The 24,839-nt window shown below is 45.4% G+C and overlaps 1 protein-coding gene across 1 annotated transcript; it reads right to left on the reverse strand.

Moving 5' to 3' along the window:
- Positions 1–24,839, reverse strand: BMP6 (bone morphogenetic protein 6; the record flags this gene model as incomplete). Its single annotated transcript, XM_010185582.1, has 6 exons — positions 1–150; positions 246–356; positions 2,262–2,338; positions 10,275–10,472; positions 11,649–11,797; positions 24,603–24,839. Coding segments are annotated over 6 exons (922 nt in total), but the record flags the coding sequence as incomplete, so codon positions are not given.

Raw genomic sequence — 24,839 nt, forward strand, 5'->3', positions numbered from 1 at the left:
TCAGTGACATCCACAAGCTCTTACTACCATATTCCTGTATTTCTTCAAGATTACGTTAGAATTATCATCAAAATAAAGAACAGATATGGCATTTAGTTTGGTAGGTGCACAGCATGGTTTGGGAACATAATCGGGATTCATAAGATGAACCTGTTGCCAAAATAGAAAACACAACTGAGACAATGGTAATTTGTTTCTCAAATCACCTATTGCTTTGGCATGGTGCTCTCTGCAGACTTACTTACCAGAGTCTGTACAATGGCATGATTGGTTGCGTTCATGTGGGCGTTGAGTGGAAAGGAGCACTCCCCATCACAGTAGTTGGCTGCATAGCCCTTTGGAGCTATTATCCAGTCCTTTTTAGGAAACAAACAGAACGTGATTCACATTAAGAAGTTGCCAGCTTGCACAGACAACTGCATGCAATTAAGAGCAGCTGAAAATTTTCCACTAACTTTCTTGAGGGTAAAAATGTGTTTTCACTGAAACTGCTAGGGGTTTGGTCATTTTGGTTTTTGTTTGTTTGTTTGTTTGGTGAGCCATGACTTCTCCATGGACACACTGATTTTAATGTCCAAAGAGTGGTGCATGTCTATACACAGCTTTACTGTCACAAACAAAAAGTGGTTTATTCCTAAAACTGTTGCTGGGTTGCCTTGATGGCACTGTGGTTTGCATGCCTTTATGTTCCAACGCTTCCTGCAGGTTAGGCCCTTTGGCTGACCTACCTTTCATGAGCTGAATCACAGCCTCTGCTGGTGTCCCCTTCCAACAAAAACTATGTACATGCATGTGTGTGTGTGTGCATTTGCACAATTCAACCAGGGAGCTCCAGAACCGGACTATAATGCACTGGTGGGGCGCCTTGTAGACACTCTATGTTACCTACTCTTGGAGGGATGCTAGTCTGCTAGGCCACTGCAGGAAGTTTTGGCTGCATAACAGCTTTTCTGCCTCTGCCAGGCTCCTAAAGGAGAGGTAAGACAGCCGGCTGGAGCTGCATGTGCAAGCAGGTGGCCCGATGGTAATCTGAGTGCTGTGCTGTGGAAGAAGGTCACTCTTCACCATTCGGCTAATAAAAAGCAACCGCAACAGGCTGCTGCTTTGCCTCCAACATCTCCCTACCACAAGTAGGATCTGGATCCCAACCCTTGCAAAGAGCCCTGCTGGTCTCCTCTGGAGACATTCAAAACCTGCCTGGACGCGTTCCTCTGCAACCTAGTCTACGTGATCCTGCTCTGGCAGGGGGTTTGGACTGGATGATCTTTCGAGGTCCCTTCCAGCTCCTAAGATTCTGTGATTCTGTGGTCTGTGGCCTTCCTTTGGCAGCATCTTACCTGTCTGCTCAAGTCTGCAACTAGAAAGGTGAAGGCAGAACCTTTGAGACCATGAACTTCACAACTGGAATCTGCTTCCTGGCTGGAAGCAGGGCAAGTGAGCTAAGGAGGAGGGGGAAAGGCTGTGCCCAAGTTAAAAAAGCCACTAACAAGTAATGGGGAACAGAGTCAGCATACAGCCACAGTTACAGCTAGTGGGATGGGGTTGACATAAGCTACAAAAAAATGCTGCTGTTCAATTAGCTGGGAGAGGACTTTCATGTGTAGGGTATTACAGAAGCAGCAGGGGCAGCCTCAGCATCCTGAATTATAATCTGGTAAAAACATTAGTTGACAGAAATGGGACCTCCCTCACAAAAGTGCTTAATGAAAGAATATTTTTTTTAAAAAAGAGAAGATGTGAGCATTTGTTGAAACATGATGTTTTAATACACTATGGCCTGGCCCTATATAACTTACTCTAAACAACTCTCTGGCCTCACAGTGTTGCAACTAAACCCAGGCTTCAGTCCACCCACTACAACCAGTGCTAATTGCAGGGCAGGGGTGGAGAATTTCAACAGTTAAAATTAGGCTAATCACTAGAAAAAAATGTGATTCAGTTAAAATCAGTGCTTAACATCAGCTCTTTTGTCCTTATCATTAGAGGTACACAGATAGGAGCCTTTGCCCGTACCGTGACTCCCATGAGTGACACAGAATGACTGTGTACTCACATCTCATAAAGTATCAAGCTTCCTCTGGATCTTATCAAATGTCACAACTATCAATATTTATTTGCCCTTCCCTGTGATTGGTTTTAGTGAGGAGGCACAAGGGACATTTTAAAGCATAATGGCAGCCTCGAGTGGAATTACCGTGACACTGTTTAGATAACATTTCATAACAAAATGTCTAGTTTACCCAGAGAGAAACATCACACACCTGCCATCCCAAGTCTTGGAAGCTAACGTAAAGCTCATGCTTTCTGCAAGCTGTTTTTAAATCGCTGCTGTTGTAATCTGTTAAAAGAAAAAGAACAAAACAGGAGTTTAGAAAGTAAAACAGGCAGAGCATCACTGGAGGGCACAGCTGGCCAGATGTATGCACACTGCGGGCTCAACAGTGAGAAATGATGAGCTCCCTCAGCAGCCACAAGTAGATGGGTGCTGAGGGACATCCAAAGCAGGGCTGAAGCTTTTAAGATGCCTGTGGGAATGGAGGCACCCATGTAACAGTGACTTGGTTATAATTCTTTACAGTTGCCTTTAATAACTTGACAAGCAATGCTCATAAAACACCTCTGGCAAAATGATCTTAAAAATAAATCTCTGCTCCTTCAGCCTGGCACAGGCTACATCCCTGCTGGGTGCTTAAACTCACCCCGCTTCCTCAGTCAGGGTTTCCAACATGTGCCACCCTAGGTGGTAAGCTCAAAACGTATGCACTTACCAAGAGAATGACAGCCCCCAGAAGCTTAATCATCGCCTTGTGGCCCTGTACTGGTTAGCAGAAGTCCTTAAATGGCTAAGATGTCCCATTGGCAGCAAAGCCAAGTCCCTGTCCCTCTCTGTGCCTTACCCACAGCCTGCCCCAGACATCACATATGGCTCCACACACCACCTCTGTTCTTGGACCTTTACAAGCCATGCTCTGAAAAACAAGTTTCTCCTTCCCATAACCCGCTTATCTGCAGATGACACAGCATCTGACACTCTCAACCTGAACTTACTCCTTAGTGCCAGTACTGCACAGAAGAGCCAGGGCACAGGGTGCAAAAGCCTGACCAGAGACCTTCCCCCTTGCCATGAAGCAAGATATGAGGATGTTTTGACCACGCAGGAGCTGCTCCCAATGGCCCTACAAAATGCAGCTTTTGACAGCGAGTGGAATTTCCCATTTGTATTTGGAAAGAAAGGCAGCTCCACATGCGAACACCTGGAACCGCAGTGAGCGGAGGAGCCGAGCCGTGACAGAGGGGCCTTTCACCCCCAGGTGGCTGCACAATCCCAGCCTCAGTGGGCCATGGCCGATCTCGTCACGCCTCGGGCGCTGCCAGACCTCACTGTGGCAGGCCCAGCAACAACCCCTTGCAGTGGGGCAGCTCGAAACCGCCCTTCGTGCCTGAACAGGAAGCTCGAGAGGAAGAGATGGTGGCAAATTTGGCTGAGCAGCGTGGGAGCCCAGGTCCCCATCCATGCAGTGACATGTGGCCGCTTGTCCTGGAGCTGGACCCAGGCTCGCTGTGTTTTCCTCTGGTGCCTTACCCACAGGGGCCTCGGCTCCTCCCGCACGCCTCATTTGCAAGGACAGGCACTTCCGTCAGTGAGCAGATGCCCCACACTGATGCGCCTGCCTTCCTGCTGCCCTGGGCCTTTCGGCTAACTCGCCCCTCCAGCATCCCTAACGTGGCTTGAAAGGGCACCCTCCCAGTGTAGCTTCCCCCTAACGCTGCAGCTGGGATAGCAAAATATTTTTAGTGACTTTTTCCTTGGCTCTGAATAAGCCTTTCTTTTTCTTCCCTCCTCCACCCCTCCTCGAAGTTTGGGAACTACAAATGCAAATATTTATTCAAAAGAAAAACTATAATACTAAAAGCACATCCAACTGACATTAAGGGCAGCACAGCATTACAGCTGGGTACAGTTAACACTGAGGTCTGAAAAAAACCCTACACCTCAACCCTAGCCTCCAAACCGCCAAAGATTAGAGAGTTGTTTTTAGAAGCAGTTCGGGTTTTAAACTTTAGGGATTGCATTTCAGGCTTTCAATAACTTCGCTTCAATCACGGATTTAATCAGGTGAGTAGGGCTGGTTAACAGTCTGCTGCAGCATAAATATTCGCTCTCAGGAGCACTCAGTAGCAAGGCCAGAGGAGAGTTTCTCTATTCAAGCTTTCCATTTCCAAACCAGACATAGCCAGTAGAAACCAGGGTGTGGTGGGTTTTTTCAGATGAAGCTTTTCAGTCCCTGGCTCAGCCCAGGAGCAAGTTTCTAGCATGAGATGTTTCTAAATGATCTGCTCATAGCAAGGGAGGAAAAAAAAATAGCAGAAGATACTTTTAGCTGTCAAAGGTTTTCATTTAAGTACCTGAAAATATGACTTCATTGTTCCTCAATGGGAAATACGTTGCTTGCTTAGGGGAAAACCATCTGTATGTGACAGTGGCGTTGATCCATCCACAAGCGAGTGGGCAGAATGACACTACGACTTACCTGAATCAGCTATGGGAAAGGGGAGAAGGCAAGGGAGGCAGAGAAAACGTGTGGGAAGGAAGGCTGTGAGCAATCGTAGGTTTAAGAAAACAAAGGACAAAAAGAGCTGCTTAACAAGCTACACGAAGCAGAACATGTTATGAACGTGTCTTTTCTCACACTGCCTGAAACTGGGCCCCCAAAATGCGCCCTGGTTCACTGCTTGGCAGTTGGGTCACCCGACTCACACCGCATCGAGCACCGGCTACTCTCCATCCAAGGCAGATGGAGACAGCTCTGCCTTCTCACGTGTCCAACTTGGCCTTTGCTTTATTAAATGTCAACATTATTAAACATCCCTTCTCCCAGGATTTGCACTCTCCCCTGTTAACCCTCACACCAAGTTCCCCTGCCCTCTCTCTTGTCACACGTTTGCCTACCATGTCTACTTACAGAATCTACTTTAGTGCAACTTTAGGGATTTCACAAACCTTTTATCAATCCTTAGCAGCAACTTTCTGAATTGGGGAAAAAATGCAGCAACACAGATGCACAGAATAATGATCCATTCCCTACAGTCTGGGGATCAGCCTATGCCCTAGAGCCACATACATTCAATTCAAGGTCCCGAAAAAAAGAGGAATCCACGCAGTACAGAGTAGTCAGCTAAAGCTAAAGCTCGCTACTTCAGTTGGCCTCCACAACACATTTTCCCCAAAGCCTGGAAAGCAGGATCAGCTCCCCCAGCCCAGCCCAAACTGCTATTTGAGGTGGTTCAGAGTGCAAGATCCAGCTGCCAAGAGGCGACAGGGGACGTGTCCCTCCCTGCCAGTCCTTCCCCAGGGAGTCAGGAAGGCCCAGAGGACGTGGCCTGCAGTGGGGGGATGCTGCAAGCAACCACTGTGGGGCCGGCTTATGCTGCCATGACATCATTTGCAAGGGTTGCTTGTCAGAGACCTTCGAAATGTCTGCGAGTTTAGGGAGCTGCTTTGCAAGCTCCTATAGGCTCACTGTGGGTTTAGCAAAATTGTCTCTCCCCCCCCCCCCATTTGCCAATTCAGAAACACTAGCTTGGCATTTACAAGGCACTGCATTAAATCACCCTGCAAACTATTTTGCCTAAAACAGAGATATTTTTTTTTTAAAAAAACAACCCAAACCCCTAGTTCTGCACTTAAAAATAACTTCCAGAGCAGCCCAGTTCAGGCAGCTTGTCTCTGTGGCTTGTTTGCACTGAATGCTGTCTGCCTTCACCAGCACACAAGCCTGACTTTCTGCAAGCACAGATGTTTCTCTTAAGGCTGGACACTGGCATGTGTGTTGCTGAAAGGGGAGAGAGAATAACCTGACCCTAGTGGTCTTCCTCCTACAGATACTTAGGCACCCACCTTAGATTTCCTATAAGCTCTCCCACGTTAAGTGCTGGCAAAGAATATATAAACATTTACTGAGGTCGATCCGTCTGGGAACACCCTTGCTGCTCCCAAGGTGCCAGCTTACCAAATTCCACAAGGTAATTAATTGCTTCTGTGGTCCAAAATAGCTTTGACAGAGGTCTCCAAGGCCTCTTCTTCTTGGTGTTTGACTTTGGTGATTCGTCCAGATAAAGCTGGTGTAAACTGATCACGCAGTTAATAACATCCCACTGCACATGAAAGCGATCTGCTTGGGTGGGAAGAAGGGGAGATGCCGGGCTGATGTAGACCTGCGTGTGAAGGCACACACAGGAACACCGGCCACACCGCTCTGGTCTGCATCTGAGCCCTCCACTAAAGGGAAGATTGGCTGTGAGATAACGATGTTTGTTAACAAGACCCTTGCCACCACTAAAGCACTTGGCCTTATTTGCCTTCAGTGTTTGTGCGTGCTGCCCTTTGCGGTCTTTAGTTCCTGAAAATGTGGGGAAATCTGCCTGGTGCCGTGCATGTCTGCTGGAAGGAAAGGCCACTTGGAGGGCCCCTCCGTTTCTCATGGAGTGGCTCACACCAGTCCCAGAGGTCACGGGGTGGCTAATGAGGACTCGAAAAGGGATCTTGCATGAGTTTTCACTCAGAGCAGCAAGTACACCCTGAAGTCAGAAGAGAGTCAGAGTCTCCTTCTCTAGAGATATTCAAAACCGGCCTGGATGCTATGCTGTGCAACTTGCTATAGGTGAACCTTCTTTGGCAAAGAGGTTGGATGAGATGATGTCCAGAGGTGCCTTCCAACCCCTACCATGCTGTGATTCTGAGATTTAAACATGACTCTCTCCATACGGAAGGGCTGATGGGAATGGTGGTGAAAAGACCTGAAGGCTGGCTGGCAGAAGAGCAGTGTTATCACCACCGGACAAGGAGACAGCCCCGTACAGAAAACAACTCACGTAGGAGGTAGCTGTACTGCAGCTTAGTCCTTAGGCTTGAGAGTCACTGTCTGTGATAGTGAAGAGAGTCCCCATCTCTCCAGAGTAACTCGAGGGTCAGCCTGGAGCCCAAGAGCACGAGCAAACACACCACAAGACTTGGGTCTCCAGAGGGCCTCCAGATTTTGCAGACAATAGCAGAGAAACACCCGCACGCTCCTGCCATCCACCCACCGCGTTCCTCCATGTCCTGGGCCAAAGCTGGTGAATTATTTTCTGCCTCAATGGAAAAAATTACTTCCTTTTCTTCCTGTTCGTCCTTCTCCTGCAGAAGAACAGAGCTTGGCTCCAGGAATGCATTGACGCAGAACTCTATGTCAAAGCAGTTTGTAACCATGGGGGTTGCTCAGTTCTGCTTTATATAAGCCAGTCATCATTACGTGCTTATAATGCAGAGAAATGAGCATTCTTGGCGAAAAAATACAGACCATTGAGGTTCTTACGCCACAGCCATAACCTTGGCATCTGGGCACTTGCTACTGACTGCAGGACAACTGCACATCAAAGGGAGCACAGCGGGGTCCCAGTCCTGCACGTAGCAGCATGCCTTCACGTAACCCCACGGCTCACCAGATCCAGTACCAGCCCAGCAGCACACCTCACGTGCTCTGAACTGTGGGACTTGAAATGCTTTCCATATTTAGATAGTAAATGGGGCTTTTTAAAACACACTGCCCCAACCCAACTCACAGCATCCTTTGGGAAGGGGGTTCATTTTTGGACTGGAGAAAGAAAACCCTGTGTATTCACTAACATAGAGGAAGAAAGGTTCAGTCCACAGAAAAACATCAACACCAGCCAGCTGCCTTGCTCTCCAGGAGAGAAACTGCCCTTGAGCCCTGACTGACAGCAGCAAACGTGGCTTGGGGAAGAGCACAGACCAAAAATCTGACAAGACACAAGATACAGTGAGAGAGGAAGATGCACAGGAGGGGATCACAGCATCCCCATTCTGCGCTCGCTTTGGGCCCAGATGCACCACAGCACCCTCAGAAGAGCAATGAAGCCTTCAGGATAACTCATGGGCTCACCTCCAGCTTCATCCTGAGGCAAACACTTCTCTAGCCCCACCATGCATGATCAGGGCATGGATGTAGGAACCTACAAAACTAAAAAAAGAAAAAATCCCTGTGATCTCTTTAATGCTAAAAGCACGTATTGGTCATTGGTGCCTCTTGGACTATTAAATCAACCACTTCTTAAGGAGAACAGAGTCTAAGAGTGTTACACTTAGAAAGGAAAATAAGCTGATGCAGTCTCTCTTTTCTAAACACAGAAACCAACCAAACATACATCTTCACTTTAAATTCCCCTCCTTTCCCCCGCCTTAAATCCACAGAGGCTCCACTATACCTTGTTGACTACTGAACTGCCAAATTCCAGGTTTTAAATTAAAGCTGTCTTTGAGCTAGAAGAGCTCAAAAAAGCCCTTGAGACCACAGAATGACCAGCTATTTTTCCCTTTTTGTCATTTTATAATTTTACGACCTGATGTGTGGTGTAGTCACGAAAGCAGTGATATAAAAATGGACCTTTTTGCCCAATATATCTGCTCCCTCTGGAGCTTTGAGTCACACGGCCTGATTTAATAGTAGTGAGAATTTGTTTTTAGCACTGCAAAGCTTGTGGAGCTAGGGAGAGAAAGTTGGAGCCTATCCTGTACTCCACTACCAGTGCCACAAAGCAGCAACGCAGCAAGTAACTTTCCCAAAGCACTACGAACCCATTAAAATAGAAGTTTTCATCATGAAGGGAGCACAGCAACCAAGTCCACCTGAGTGGGAGAACTGCACGTCACCTACGTAATGGATGGGCTTATTGCTTATAATGCCCAGACAAATACACTACCCATGCCCTTGGCAAGCGCATCACATGGGAACGCAACCCAGCGAGCAGCCGTGATGCCTGCTTTTAAAACCGTAGTTTGTAGACACCCAAGGAAAACCAGGACCAAAGCAGACCCAGCAATTTGTACTGATAGAGGGCTTCACCTGTGGGCCTGGCAGAGGGCTCTCATGCCGTGTTCGATGAGAAGTCCTCTGGCAGTGCCATGCTGGCACTGGTTGGCCTCCCTCAGGGAGTGTCAAGCTTCAGGATCAGATCACTCCTCCTGCCCTTAAAATCTGTGCATCAACATTTCACACCCAACCAAGTCTGACACTTGCACGGCATGGCATGGGAACCCACAGCCACGCTGCAGCACAAGGACACGCAATGGCTGCAAGTGGCCAACTGCTGCTGGCACTCACTAGCCCACAGGGCAAGTCCATGCTGGGCTGGAGCAATAGGGCTGCATCAGCACATCACCATGCCCGAAGCCTGGCTGCCAGCCCTGCTGGGGCTCTCAACCTGACTCTGGCTCCCTGGAGGTTCCCAGCATCATGGCCAGCATGGGGCCACCTCAGGTGCAGCACAGCTCACACACAACCCAAGCATGCAAAAGCAGGGCACAGCTGGATTCACACCAGCTAAGTTTTGGCAATGCAGGCTCATCTCCCTGCACTGTGTCTGGACACAGAAACAGACTAAAAACCACAGCCATGTCTCTTCCTTGGGGTATAGTCATTTCTGGACACGGGCAAAGCAAGGATCCTACTGGAAATGAAGGGGGCAGCATAAGCAAATTAATCAAGTAACTTGGAACGGGCTGCAATGTTTGTGAGGAAATAAGATACTCAATGAATGAAGTGTGTGTAGCACTGCGATGCACAGAAGAGTTGCTGGAAAAGAGACAAGACTTCAAAGATGGGACACTCTCAATTTTTGTCAAAATTTCAAGAGTTATTGTCCCATAAGCCCACTACAGCATTCGCAGGGCTGCTGCACAACACCTGCAACGTGCAACCTTTCCACAGCAAACAGGCAAACCTCCTTGCCTGCCTGGAAACACACTTCACTGCTGTACTCACAAGGAAAATAAAAAGCTCTCGTGCTGTTCTACCAGGATTTTTCCAAAGAACACTGAAAGAAGACTCTGTGGAAAATGAGTATGTGCAATACCACAAATCTCATTGTACACCAAGCTGGAATCTTTTAAATACTGCATTTCACATGGCATAATTCTAGGCAATTACTCCATACCAAGTGACCTACAAACACAAAATCTGGGGTTAAAATACCTCACCCCCCTGAATTCAGTGATCACAACTTCACATGAGGGTCTGGACCACCTTGGATTCACAGAAACTCCTGTAAGTCTCATTATGTGAGACTCCCTCTTCCATCCCCTTGCAGGTGTACGCTGTTCCCCTAAAGAAGGGCATCCCACCTCACAACCGCCTTCTTGATTTTGTACACCAAAGCAATAGAAACACCACAAGAAGTCGTCCCAGCTCCCAACCAGATGGGTGTTGCATGATTACCTGTGACACTGGACACCCTGGAAACATCCTGAGCCTGCGTGGAGCGGTTTCGACTCTGCTGCCTGCGCCTGCTTGTGGCTGATCTAGTGGTCCGGACGTGGACTTCGCTCACTTTGAAGAAGGCCACCATGAAAGGCTGTTTGTCATAAGGGCCATCTCGGCCTATAAGGCCTGCTTCTCTAGGATTTATGCTGAAACCTTCAAACCAAACAGAAAAGCGAGTGTTAGAGAAACTGTGCTGTTGGATTGCTAATTCCAGCATCGCAGCATCCCCATAAGCAGTGTTTCATTTCTTCTTGCTTATACTCCTTTTATCACTAAACATTCCCCTCCTGCCACCATGACCTATGGACTTTTTTATGATGGCACCCCATCCATCCTGAACAAGAGGCTCCACTGCAGCATCTGGCTCTTCAGTACCTCTATGACATCTCTACTCCTGTTTAGGCACTGAAGAGCTATACAGATAAATACATAAAACACAAAGCCCAGATGTGTCATGAAGTCAATTCTGCTGCCCACAAAACACAAGAAGCAGAGACGGGATTAGGAGACCTCTAGGGAAAACAGAGGGCAAAAAGATGAGGTGCTTTTGTCAGGAGCACAGGGATGAGCTCTCCTCTCAGGGAGAGCAGCGGATAGCCCCTCTGGCGTCCCTTGACTCCACAAGCATACCAAATCCCAGCATGAAGCTATAGGAAGAAAACGTAAGGTTGGAGATGGGCTCCTATAGAGGACAGATGTCATTGCCATCTTTTTGGTCACTTTTTGCTCATTTAGATCCTCTCCTTCCCCCAACGCTCAATTTCATGCTCTTGCAGTCTCCTCTCCTCTTCCACCTTTCAAAGTTTCTGTGAGCTGTGAAATGCTATCATTGCAGAGGGAACAGCCTCACACAGCGACTGCATCGCTTCTTCAGCACAGGGCTCTCACCTCAGGTTTGATGAGATTCAGGGAGCCATGGCAGCTGCAGCAGCCAGGAGGGCTGACATAAGCCCACATGGGGAGACACATACCTATACACCTGTCCTCTTCCTCTCACCCCTAAACCTCACCTCACCTGTGATCCCAGCATCATGCCCCCTTCCACCTGCAACTCAGGAACCGAGACCCTACCCAAACCTGCCTCCACCAGCTCATCCTCATACTGGTCAGAGTCTCTCGTCCTCACTCATAGCGAAAGACATGCCCATCATGGGACAGCCAAGAACAGACATCCCTCAATCCATGCCCTCAGAGGCTTGCTCATGGTGTTGGCTACATCTATCGACAAAGACAGGGTGAGCACATCACCACTGGACTCTGTTAGCACCATTTTTAGACAGCACCCAAGAGGCTCACAAGGTGATTTGCGTTAACTGGCCTGTAACCTACCATCCCGGGTCACCACGCTCAGCTGCAGTCCCATGTTGTGCTGAGGGTTCATCACCCACATGTTACTGGTGGCAGTGACGTCAAACTCCAGCCAGCCCTCCTCTGAGGCCCACACCGCCCGCGTGTCCAGCAGAAACAGGTCAGAGGCCCTGCAGAGGAGAAGTGTAATGACAAGACTGTGATGCCTGGGATTTTCTCCCCTGGCTTTTGCTGTTGCAGAAAAAAGAAAACCTGAAGTCAGTATAAGTCATGTTAATAGCTAGGAAAAAAAAACCACAAAAGAATCTCACAAATTTGCCTGGTTTTATCAATAATTTTGCATGTGAAATTCAGGATTACAAAAGTTTTTCACCATTTTCAAGGCTAGAGGAAAGCAACTCTAGTCCTTAGCTCTGGCTCTTTCTTCACCAGCAATGGATTTGTAAGATGCTTTTCCTCCTGAAGAGTGTAATTCTAGCCCGGGCAGGACAGTGGTAAAAGTACCAGCATTTCCAGGCATTCAATGGCTTTTGTCAAAGGGTTTCAGCCCATCTTCCGCAACAGAGACCTACCACAACTGCCAAAGAAAATATAAAAATAAAATCACCTAACAAGCCACACATCAAACAGTGAAGGAAAAGGAACCGCTAAAGGCCTTTAAAGACATTTTTCTGAGGCTTAAACAGAGATTAGCGTGCCTTGCTCCAAGGCTGTTGGTACTGGGTCTCCTTCATGGGCTTCAGCTTCAAATGCTATCATGTCTATGCCTTTTATGCAGCATCAAATGTCCACCAAAACTCAGTTCAATGAAATCAACTGGAGAAGCACCCAGAGAAATCCCTTGTGTACATTTTCTCACTGTATTACAGGCATAACTTTCCTGTGCAAGACAACTCCAATTCCTATCCTTAACCTGTGGCCATCATCACCAAATGGACAGCAAGTCTCAATCCCATCTTCACCTGTCTTTCCTCCCTGAGATTTTTTTTTTTCTAACAATAACTTAATGCAAATGAGAAAACAGGGTACCTTTCCCTTCCACCCATCAAAGGTTAACTTAAAAAAGTCTTGATTGAGTTACATCTTATTTTTGGCCAACTGCTATGTCATACTGCCCAGCAGCTTGGTTTGCATGAGATCACACATGGAAAAATAAGCACTTAAGTATGTTAGGGTGCCTAGTGCAGCTATTTTTACAGCGTGGAGGCTTTCCTCTGCCTCACTGGTAGCCGCGTGCTCTGTGGTAGACTCAGCAGCCTTTCCCACAGGAGTCTTTGCCACCACTCCTCCAATAGGGAGAGGGTTCAGGAACAACTCTGACCTTCACCTTCAACCAGGGCTGGCCAGCTGCTACATGTTTTGGAAACCTTAAGGTTGAAAGATTTGGGCTTTCCCAGACAGGGTATATAAACAGAAGTGCTGCTTAAAGGAGACAGCAAACAGCACCTGTGGCTAAGACCACTCTTCCACTCTTTAGGTTTAAGAGAGGAACAAACTGCTAGATTGCTCCCACCTCTGAATACGATTTACACATTGGTCCTCTCTAATGCTTGAAATGGACAAGGTCAAGTTTGACAGGGCTCTGCGCAATCTGAGCTAGTTAGAGATGTCCCTGCTCACTGCAGGGGGGTTAGACTAGATTACCTTTAAAAGTCCCTTCCAACACAAACTATTCTATAATTCTATGCCCATAACTGAAAAGGAGTTCTCCTAGCACCTTTTCTGACCTCCCCCCTCACACCAATTGCTTTTTAATCTCCTGTCCCACCTCCTCCACTCCAAGGGCCATACTGTCCCTGACACTCACCTGCTCCAGACAGTTTCCCACTGGACCCTCCAGGCTAGAGTAACTTTGCATTACATCCACTCAAACCAAACATGTCTGGCTGCAGAGCTGCCGGGAACTCTGCGAGAGCAAACCCTCATGAACACTCAACCACATGGGATTAGTCAGGTCTACAAAAACATAGAGGCTCAGAGCTTATATTCCCATTGCCTTGCACTTTGGGAAGACACCTGGACATCAGGGAGCTGTAAAGCCTGAAAGGCACAAGGCATCATCTGGCTCTTTACCCTGAACTTCAGGCAGGATCAGCTACATCCACGTCCCTCCTGTGAGATGTTTGCCTGACCTGATCTTCTAGATTTCCAGCCTCAGGAACTCCACCATCTTTCCAGGAGATTGAATAGGTTTCACTTGAAGCACTTACCCCCACCTGAATATCTAACTTAAACACCACAACAATCTCCCCTTGTTATTAAAACATCATCTTTAATCTTTCTTTGCAAGCCATGCTTTATAGATTTTGACTATTCTCATTGCTCTTTATAGACCCAGCTAAGATCAAGATCTCACCAATGCTGAGTACAGGATAATCTTGCTGTGTCTCACAGACAATGCTTCTACTCATACATCTCACAATAGTATTTTGGACTCTTCACAAAACTCACACTATTAACTCATGTTCACCATGTGATCCACTATAATCCTTAGATTCATGCTGCTGAACTGCAAAGGACCCAGTCACTTCCTAGGGTGCACTTACATCACCGATTTTTCATGACCAAATGCAATTCTTCTTTCTACCAAATCTCACCTTTTTCCCCCCTCCAGATTGAACCTCCATTATTATTAGATTACTTAAAGTACAGACTTGCCTTCCAGCAAGTCTCTACCATCTTAGTGTCCTCCACAAATACAATAAGGAAACTGCCTGACCAAGGTACACTTCTGCTAAATGAGAACACTCCACTTTATCCCAGTATGTCACACTCCCTTTGGAAGGATTTTAATTCCTTTTTAAGATGCAGAAAAACAGACAACTGGGCTTTCCAATCCAGTTAACTCTTTGCGAAAAGTTTAATACAGGACTGGTTTTCAATTAGGTCTGCTATTCAACTGACTCTTGCATTTTTGATCAGATGGAGCCAGCACTGAAGGTCCACTCCACAAGTATTGTAGGTCATAGCAGTAATGCTAGCAGGCAACACATCCAGATACTTTCTGCTTAAGCTTATTGTCAATCACTGTTTGTCACCCCAACATCACCAGGCTGCACAAAACTGCATATAATTTCTTGCTAGTTTTGGTATGAAGGTTTTAAAAAAATATACAGTCATCTATTTCCAAAGACAAAATTAGGGGGGAAAAATAATCTACTCACATAAAAAAGAATCCCAACTATTTAACTGAGTCTTTAACCACTCCTTTATTTTTTCGGAACAGAAATGTGGTATGTCCTTCCTCCTTTAAGAAAATCACCTCAAATTTGGCCAAGCCGTAAGTACGTGAAAATTGCTGCCCACACAGGCTCAACACAGATTCAGAGCTTAGCAACTAAATCCTCTGGACTTTCTGTCTGCAGGAAACATACTTTCACCTACTTTCACCTTTAGTAAACTAAATACCATGCACCACCTGAGGGGAATCTGCTCTTCCAGCAAGATCATGGAGCAGATTCTCGTGGAAACTATGCTAAGGCACATGGAAAATAAGGAGGTGATCCATGAAAGCCAACATGGCTTCACTAAGGGCAAATCATGCCTGACAAATTCAGTGGACTTCTACAATGGGGTTTCAGCATTGGTGGATAAGGGAAGAGCAACTGACGTCATCTACCTGGACTTGAGCAAAGCGTCTGACACTGTCCCGCACTACATCCTTGTCTCTAAACTGGAGAGGAATGGATCCGATGGATGGATCACCAGGTGGATAAGAAATTGGCTGGATGGTCACACTCAAACAGTTGTGGTCAATGGCTCAATGTCCAAGCGAAGAGCAGGGGCAAGTGCTGCTCCTCAGGGATCGTTTAACATCTTTGCAAGTGACATGGACACTGGGATCGAGTGCACCCTCAGCAAGTGTGCTGACAACACCATGCTGTGTGGTGCGATTGACACGCTGGAGGGAAGGTAGGCTATCCAGCAAGGGATGCAAACCTGGACAGGCTTGAGAGGCGGGCCCATGCCAACCTCATGAAGTTTAACAAGGCCAAGTGCAAGGACCTACATTCTGCTTTCTGAAGACTATAAAAAGCACATTCATTCTCTCTCTCCCACTAGCGCTGCAAAAGAAAGACAGGAAGCACGAGAGCTAAAGCTGCTCCATAGCCTTATTACCACTCTTGAGGCTGGACTGTGGGCTAATTTTGGTAGGGACCACTTTTACCATTGCTGTTTGCTCAGCAGGTCCACCTCTATGGCCCTGCTTGTTGCAAAAATTGGAGCACACACAGCAGAGGAGCAGGGAATTCCTGCAAGCCAAAGGGTGGTGCTGGATAAAGGAAAACAACATCTGAAAGTGGCCACTAAACCTAGTGGAAACAGTTGACCCTCACAAGTATATGCATCAGCTTCTAATCTGCACAACAGTAACTTCACCTTATGGCCATGTCCAAAAAAGAAATCGTTTAGGAAGCAGCTAGATACCTTGCTGAAGAGCACTACATAGAAATAGATACAAGCCCATAGTTAAAGCAAAATCTGAAGAGTTGACAAAAAGGTGAGAAACGCATGGTATACTGAGGAAGTCTCATGAAACAAAGTATTGAATTTCAGTTCATTAAGTGATGACACTGATCCTGTGCAGTGAGGCGGGCAGTGGCCTTCCCAGAGAAAGCACACAACTGTGCATGTGGCCACATTAATGGAAGAATATCCAAAAACGTCAGCATTTGAGGATAACAGAGGCAAGACAGGACCTGAACAAAACAGGAAAGGAGCATGAGGAATGGGAAAAACTAGAAAAAGAAAGGCTGGAAGAAATGCATGAGCCAGCAACATTGAGCAGAGAGGAAGGAATATCTGCTCTCAGCACAAGCTGGAGAAGGCAGTCAGTCCAGAGGTTTCATGTCCAAGCAACCCCACGTGCCAAGGACATCACAGGAGCCCTGGCACCTGCACAGCAGAAATTTCAAATTCAGTGTACAGAAGATAAATTTCACCACCAAAACAGGCAGCTTCTTAACATCCTCTCTGCTTAAACCTGCCTTTGGGTTTTCATAGAGTTACTGTCATGTCATTACCACTATGGTGCCCAACAGTCTCATCTTTATTTTCAGTATGCTTAGCCATCTAGATGAGTTCAGTTAATGATTTCCATAATAAGGCTGCTACAGGCATAGTATGTATTCATTTTTGATTATTATAGGGAAGCAAGTGAATGGAAGAAACTGAGGCAATGAGCTGAAACAACTTTCCTGAGACAAGAGAAGACATTAAATGGGAAGACGCAAGTTAGAGATTCACAATGTCAAACAGGAGCTCGTTGTTCTGCATCAGGGCCCTAAAGTATGGTCTTAAGTCCCAAGAAATAAATGGGAGTGTTTCCACGGTCTTCAGAAGACTCTGGAAGAGGATGGAGAAGCAAAGGTCAACCGAGCAATCACAAGTGGCTGCAAAGAAGTACACAGTTTACCAGAGGAACACGTCTGTGTATTTCAGACGGTAGGATTTAGCTTCAGTGTCCTCAAAGAGAGAGCTGATTTGTTGGATATAAATATCAAATATAGCTACTATTCTTAACGCTGGCATCCCAACCATGTACTCAGGGCATTTATAGGAGAAACAGCTTGCATTTAACTTCAGTGCTTCCCCCCCCATAAGATAAATATTTTGTTAACTGAAACCTCTGTGTAAACCTTTCAACGAAATGTCTCTGGGTGTTAATTCTCTTTAATTGAACACTAATTAGATTAGAATTTAGTCAAATTAGTAACCAGGTCAAGTGGCTAATCTTAGTTACTACTTAGTGAAATGTTCACATTAAAATAATTTCTCTGTTCTGGGTACACATTACAACATGGAATTTTGCTACAGGAAAAACACCACAGCTATAAAAAGCTAAATTTAAAGAAGCATCTGTTAGGCTGGGTTTTTTACTTTCCCACCCTCCCTGGCCCTCTTCCCCCAACCAGGCAGAAGTTTTACCAGGGAGACAGTGAGAACAAACAGAAATCTCACCTTCAAAATGACCAAGTTAAAGGTCTCTTATTTTAATTACGATCTTGGAACAACATTTTTGGCCCCACTTCAAAGCTCGCAATTACCCAGGTGTTTAAAGGATTGTTACGCATCAACAGCCATTTACCAAAGCATTAATTACTATAAGTCTCTCAAACTTTCCTCAGCTGAACCTTTTTGTTTACTTTTCTTCAAAGACAAGTTGACATAATAGTCTAGACTGCCTAGCAGCAGTTTCTCAAAAGGGAATTTTGCACAGAAGTGTGTGAGATTTACATTTTAATTAACGCACTTTCTAAGTACTCTTCTCTTCTGCATACCTCAGGATCTGAGTCTTCAGTTTGCACTGACATCAACCTTCTGTAAAAATTATCCTGCATATAGCAAACTAGCAAGATTATTTGCTCTTATCCACTAACGATGGACTAATAACTGCACTCACAACTGACTCAGTCTTACAGAGTTGAACGGAGCTCCACGTAGATACAATCTTGAAACCACAGCTTTGTCAAACCTGTAGATCCACCATCTTGCAGTAGATGTAAGCACTACGTTGAATTTAAAAGTGTTTATTACTCATAGAACAGACTGTATGCAGCATCAGGTACCACTAACAGATGCAATACAAAACCGTAACAACCTAGTATGTCTAAATGACCATTACTCCAAGGATTTCAAAGCACTGTACAAAATTTAATCAATTGGTGCTCATTCCTACAGAAAGCCTCAGGCAGTGGAACGCCAGCACCTGGAATGAGCTGTCAAGGAAAGCAAAGGCAGACTCTATCCTTTTATGAGGAGAAGTAAGGCTCAGTTTTAGTATTTTGAAGAAGCTGTACCTTCTGTGGGCCAGAGGACCACGAGAGACACTGTTGGAGGGGGTCTGCAATTCAGCACAGGGAGAGGAGAGCCATCCTGGACACATCCAGACATGGGGACACATCAGAAGAGACAGGTAAGCTCAGCTCCACACCACTGCTCCTCTGATAAGAGCTCCTCTGTGCTGAAAAGGCTGTCCTGTATCACTGTGGGCATCACCCCAGTGGTAACGTCTGCAAGGGTAGGGTATTAACTCTTGTAGTCTCACTGGAAGAGCAGGGTGAAACACTGGTTTCAAGGCTGCATCTAGCAAAGAGTGGATGATCAGAGCCTAGACATAGAGGACGTGGTCTACCCAGGCCATGACTGCGGGAAGCTCAGCCTACAGGTCCATGATGATCCCCAGCAAAACCAGCACTGATATTTGAGTGCAAAGGTGTCCCCCCACACCCTGCTCTGAGGAAGTGAACACTTTACCAGCAGGAACAGTGGAAAAATAAAAATGTTGCTCCAAGTGACAAGGGTAGAAGATGCAGTTCTCACTTCTTTGACTATGATTTAATGAGACTAAGGGGTATCCTAGCAGTAATGATGGCTACAGTACTACACCTCAGAGTTTAAATGCAGTTTGAGGCATGAAGATGGGGGAAAAGGGCAAAGGCATAGGTATTTATCTTTGTCCTTTAAGAAAAGAAATAAGGCACTAACACGGTATTCTTTAGTATTGGTAGAAAAAGCTAGCTAGTTATGGAACTGCTAAATTTCATCCAGAATAACTTTGACTTTTAAACTACTAAAAACCAACCACTCTAAAATACAACAAATCGCACACCCACAGCGGAAGTTGAACTGAAATGTGGACAGACACTTCTCTATAGCATCATGGAAACAGCTCTATCATACACAATTATATGCACACTATATACAAATCTGACCCCAACTTGAAACAGATTGATGCTAGCTTTGTCATTTGTATTACACAACCCATTCCAAAACCCAGTCGAGGACAGTTATTTATTTTCTAAGCTATAAACACTGCCGGCAAATCAATTTGCCCTTTAGATTAGAAGCTCGGATCGCATTTGTATAAATATCCTGTTGCAAAGAGGAAGACTTTATTACCACTACAACTGGCAGCTAAAAACCAATGAGTGCCTTAACCCTTAAGGAATTGGGTTAAGTAAAAGAAGAACATACTCACAGGTGGTCACTCTGCAGGGCACACCTATGTCCACATGTGTCTTATCACACAGGAGGAATCTTTCTGCACATCAAGTCCTCATATTTCATTCTGGGTGCAAACGAAACTGTTTAATAAACTTTGACCATTAAGGTACCATATCTTCCTTTGATCACTAACACAGGCCACTGTTTTTCATAGATCAGTTGTCTGGACAGTGTGGGAGCGTTTTGAGGTCTGCATTAGTAGGATATTTACACTTGAAAACATACTGATGATCCAAACCAAGGACTAACACCTTCGATCAACCATAAACTGCCATCCCTAGTCTTGACCTGACACCTCTCTGGGTAAGAGCAAGGAAGTTTCAAGAAAGGAAAAGAAATTAATGAGCTGCTTTCAGGGACAAACTCATTTCTCCCCTTCCCTTGCAAAGGTCTCGCTTACATGACAATCCACTCCCAAGAGGTATCAGAAGCCACAGAGGGCTTTGCTGGTCCTTCCATAAAACCAGCGCTACACCTTAGAAACAGGCCCACGTGCAGGACTTTGCTGTGCTACCACTGAAGGGAGGAGAGTTGAGGTTGTGCAGCTTCTTAGGGCTGAAACTAAACACCCCCTCAGATACAGCCAAGGTGGGACAAGCAGCAGGAAGCTGACACCGCTTGTCTTCCTAAACTGGTGCTTTGGCAAGTCTCCCCACTTCCTGCACATAGCAAAGGAAAAAACAAAATAAGAAGAAAAACAACCCACTCTAGCTTTCAAACACAGCACAGTCTCAAACTCTGGGTGGTCAGAAGCTGAAGGGCACCAGCATTTGGTGGATGTATCACTGTTCCTTCTCTCAGAATCAGCCTCTACAGCCCACAGGCCATTTCAAAACCCAGAGTCATCCTCCTCAGAGCAAAACAGCTGTCAACTCGGGCCTGTTCCGTGAAGCCTCTTCTCCACGCAATCCAAAATGCATACCACTGACGGCTGGCCACAAGCTTGACCTATCCTGAGGATTTCATTCATCTCTCCGCAGCATCCCACTGACAACTCCAGCAGTTTGTGTTATGACAAAATGTGGCCATTAACCGTGGTTTGGTTTTAAAACAAAAGCCTAGTCTCTAGGCACTATTTTTTTTACCTTTCGAAAGGGTGGAAGGAGTGGGGAGATGAAAATATTACTGGCACAAGTGAGTCAGTATTAAAATGTTTTCTTTTTTAAGAGAGAATGTACTTAGACCACACTGTCCTCACTGTGCGTTTCACTGCCTGGAGCCTCCACAAGTATTGGTTTTGTATTTCTGGTGGCTTTGAACAAGGAGAGGGTCACATACTCTCCCTGAAGGTTGTGCTATTTCAATCAGCATCCATCTCCGATCATTCGTACTCTCTCCACACGTACCCCGATCCAGGAGAGAGTCTCAGATGGGCCCATATAATCCTCGCTTTTAGCCGTGTCTACAGTGGCAAAACTCAGTTTGATAATTCAATAACTGGTAGAAATTTTAGTCTCAGGCTTGGTTTTGTTTTCAGCCATCAGGGAACGGCCAGCAGTGCCTTGCGATTCCATGCAGCAGCGCACACATCTGGACTGAAGTCACACACTCACGCTGTTACTGTCCAGATGAGTTTTGTTTTTTTTTTCACTTTGCTCAAGTAATATTGAATTAAGCCACTTCATTACACTTCATCGGAGCCAAGGGATACTTCCAGGCTGTGTGCTTTGGTGAAGATTAGTATATAGTGAATCTTTCTCTTATCTCCTGCCCTCCCAAACTCATTTCTTTGAGAGGAACAAGCAGGTTTCTTCGTATTTTTTTCCCTCAGAGGTGCACGTTGTCTTTCTCTTGCAAACTGCTGGATTAAATCCATGCTTGCCAGCTGCCCTGTTAAGAATTATTTGTGCCCAGAAGTATTTTATTAGCTACCAATAATTGCCTCAGACAACTGTTAACCTCATAAAAGCCAAGATTAACATGGTGACGTTGAACTTTCTCTTGAGACTGCCAATGTTGACGAAACAGGCATTTTCTGTGGCCTTCAGAGATGAATTTTCCCGACGAGATGGAATATTTGACAGCAGAACAAGATGAAAAAAAGGCACTACTTCAACTCTTTCTGTTTCACCTGCTAGTTTACCAGCTAGACTTCAAGATCTGTACAGACTCTTCCTTATGCAATAAAATGTCAGGAAATATCAGGATGTTATTCAAACCATTACTGCAAAGGAAGTGTGACACAACTATTTTAGTATTTTTTTTTTAAAGTCAAAGGCAGATGTTGTTTTTTGGATCATAAGATGTCTGCTAAAATGCAACAGAAGCCTTACAAATATTTAGCAAGTTCCTTCAAAAATAGTAGGGTTTTTTTTGTAATTTAACTTTCTAGTGTTCTCAAAAAGAAAATAAAACATTAAATCCCAAATTAATCCGCTGAGACAAAGGGGGAGAAAAAAGCACTTCAGATTTCCCCTACTCCACCCTACCCCAGTAACAGCAAGTGAATTGATGATCAAAAACCAAAACCACTCATAGAATACAGCTCCTTAAGGCATACGAGAAGAATCTGAAGCATTTTTCCCCTCCATGCAGAGACATTAGTGAACAGCTAAATATAACTTTTTAGTTCAAGAGGGTTTACAGGCCAAAGTCTACTCAGGTCACCAATGTGGCTGCATGTCTGAATGTATAGCAGCAGCAACTTACGGAGTCAGGACCTCAAATGAAGTGGTAAGCAGCATCTAATATCTTACTTTATCTGTATTTTAACATCTGCATATTTTTAATATATAGAGGACAATTAGTATAGATGAAAATTAATATATGAACAGTTTTACATACTGATACATACCTAGAATACATACACATGCATATATTTATACACAAGCACACATGTTTTCATCTGTGCTCTTACACTTTACATGTACATGAAAGAGGTGCTTAAGCTGAAAGGGAAAAGGACGGAAAAGGGCACATTCTTCTTGCAGCTGCAAGAATCTGTGAGCCACGCTTTGGCCATCTCTGTGCAGATGGTGTGACAAGTCCCGCAGACTCATCCGAAGCGCAAGTTTCATTAGCCAAATGTCTCCCTCCTTTCCACCAGTATAAATAAATAAAGAAAGAAGAAAAAGAAACAAAGAGAGAGTCTTGAGGGACTGGATGAGTCAGAGGTTAGTAATGAACTACAGACACTCATCCCTGGGTCGGCAGCTCAGGCCTAGTCCATGTCAGGAGGGACGGCAAATTGCTGGCAGTTTGGACCTAGAAGAAGCCGCTTTATGATTCTCCATCCCAACGGCAGAATCCCCTCGGCATGGCCACTGAGAGCGGCAGGAGGAGCATGACAGAAGGGAACTGAAAGACCCAAAATACTTGCTGACCCTGGAGAGATACCACCCTGGTGACTCCCATCTGAGCTGCTGCCGTTGCTCCATCCGTAGGGAGGCTTCTAGCACCCACAGATGCCAAGTATGTGCAGATGCCAAAGTGCCCAGTGTCAAAGGACAGACATCACAGCTTAAAAGTGCAATCTGATTTTGGCATGTTTTTGGTGTGGTATTTCAAACAAAGATACAAGGTACCAGTCACTTTTGAAACAAAGAGTTAGTCAATTTGTTAGGAACAGGTTATGTTATGTTATCCTGTACTTTTATTCTCTTTCCCGCAATGCATTACTTGTTTGCTCAGTTTACTCTGAAAGAAGGTTATACACATATAAAAGCTGACAGTTCTCCTTAGAAGAGGCAACCTTAGACCTGACATATGCTGTGGCCCGTTTTGGTGACCGACCCACAGCAGCGTATCAATCACTTCCACATTCACTTGGCAGAGGTTTTTCCTCCAGCTCCAGAAGTGGGATCTCTCCTTGTGAAATTTAAAACAGGCCAACGATCACTATTTCTTATTCAATGTGGCTACAAATGAACAATACAGCTAACATCTATGAAATCTGCATGACCATCTGGACTTCCATCAGCTCTTCAAGTGGGTATTGACGTAACATCCCAACCAGCAAGCGCATTACCCCAGGAAGCACTCCAGCAACCTGCAACGCGAAGCACAAAGGGAACACTGACCTTTTGAAACTAACACCTTCTTCCCCATCACTTATGTATCTAAGTATTTACCTTCATTTCCCCAGAGGCCATGCTCCTCACAGAACACCTATTAACTAACTCAATGTTGCCCTCACAACAGCAAACCATCAAAGGCAGATCTCCCAAAATGGTATCAATGGAAAGGCTGGAGAAAGAAGGACCAGAAAGAAGAACACTCAGGAAGCTTTCACAGAGGAAAGAAACAGAGATTTTTTTTTTTAAAACACAGCTCTTTCTGATTTCTTTTTTCTGTCTGCAGCAGAGGAACAGTTACGATCCGGACACATTTCAGCAGAAGTAATGAAACACTTGTACCACAGCATTACTTTGACATTTAATTGACCCTGTATTTCCATTTTTTTTTTGCTTTGCACAATACCCCCATCAGAAATCCCTTGGAATTACCCCTTCTAAAATTAATCACTCCATTTACACTTGTTTGGATTTATGTGTTGCAGTTTCTGCTTGTCCCCTTTGCTGAATTTTCTTCTGCTTTATTTACTTTAATGTAATTCCACCTGGGAGCAGGTCGAGTCTGCACTAATTACCAGCATTTGTCAAGCAGGATATGTCCTTTATGCTGGTAGTATGAAGTTTAAAGAGGATATGTGTATTTCAGTACACAAGAGCAATGCTAGCATAATAACGTTAGTTCAAAAATCTATTGCCTCACATCAGATTCTTGCTCTACTTAAAGACAACACAAAGGATACAGCCTAGGCTACAACACTGTGGACTTTCTCCATCTGTGGTCCATTTCACACTCTACTATGCCCATTTCTTACAAGGAAAGGACCATTTGCTAACATAACTCTGTTAATGTGAACAAACATGGTATTTATTTAGCAGTCCTCTCAACATGAATGCACCTGCTCAGCCATCCCCAGGACAGCAGCTGGTGGCACAGAGCGTGCCGCATCTTGCGTACCTGTTCTGATGCTCCTGCAGCACCTGGTAGATGCTGATAAGGAAAGTTTGGTTTTTAAAGCTCCCCACAACGCAGTCCTTGTAGATCCGAAACTCAGCAGCTGTGACGGCCTCGCCCTCAGGAATCTGAGACAAATTAAACTTGAACTCCTTGTGGTGCCGCTGGTGAGGCGTGAACTCCTTGTCATACTCAACTGCAGATGGGAAAAGGAAAGAAAAGGGAAAAAAGGAACCATGA

The sequence above is a fragment of the Mesitornis unicolor genome, unplaced genomic scaffold, assembly GCF_000695765.1.
Source record: "Mesitornis unicolor isolate BGI_N332 unplaced genomic scaffold, ASM69576v1 scaffold21065, whole genome shotgun sequence".
NCBI classification, from domain to species: domain Eukaryota; kingdom Metazoa; phylum Chordata; class Aves; order Mesitornithiformes; family Mesitornithidae; genus Mesitornis; species Mesitornis unicolor.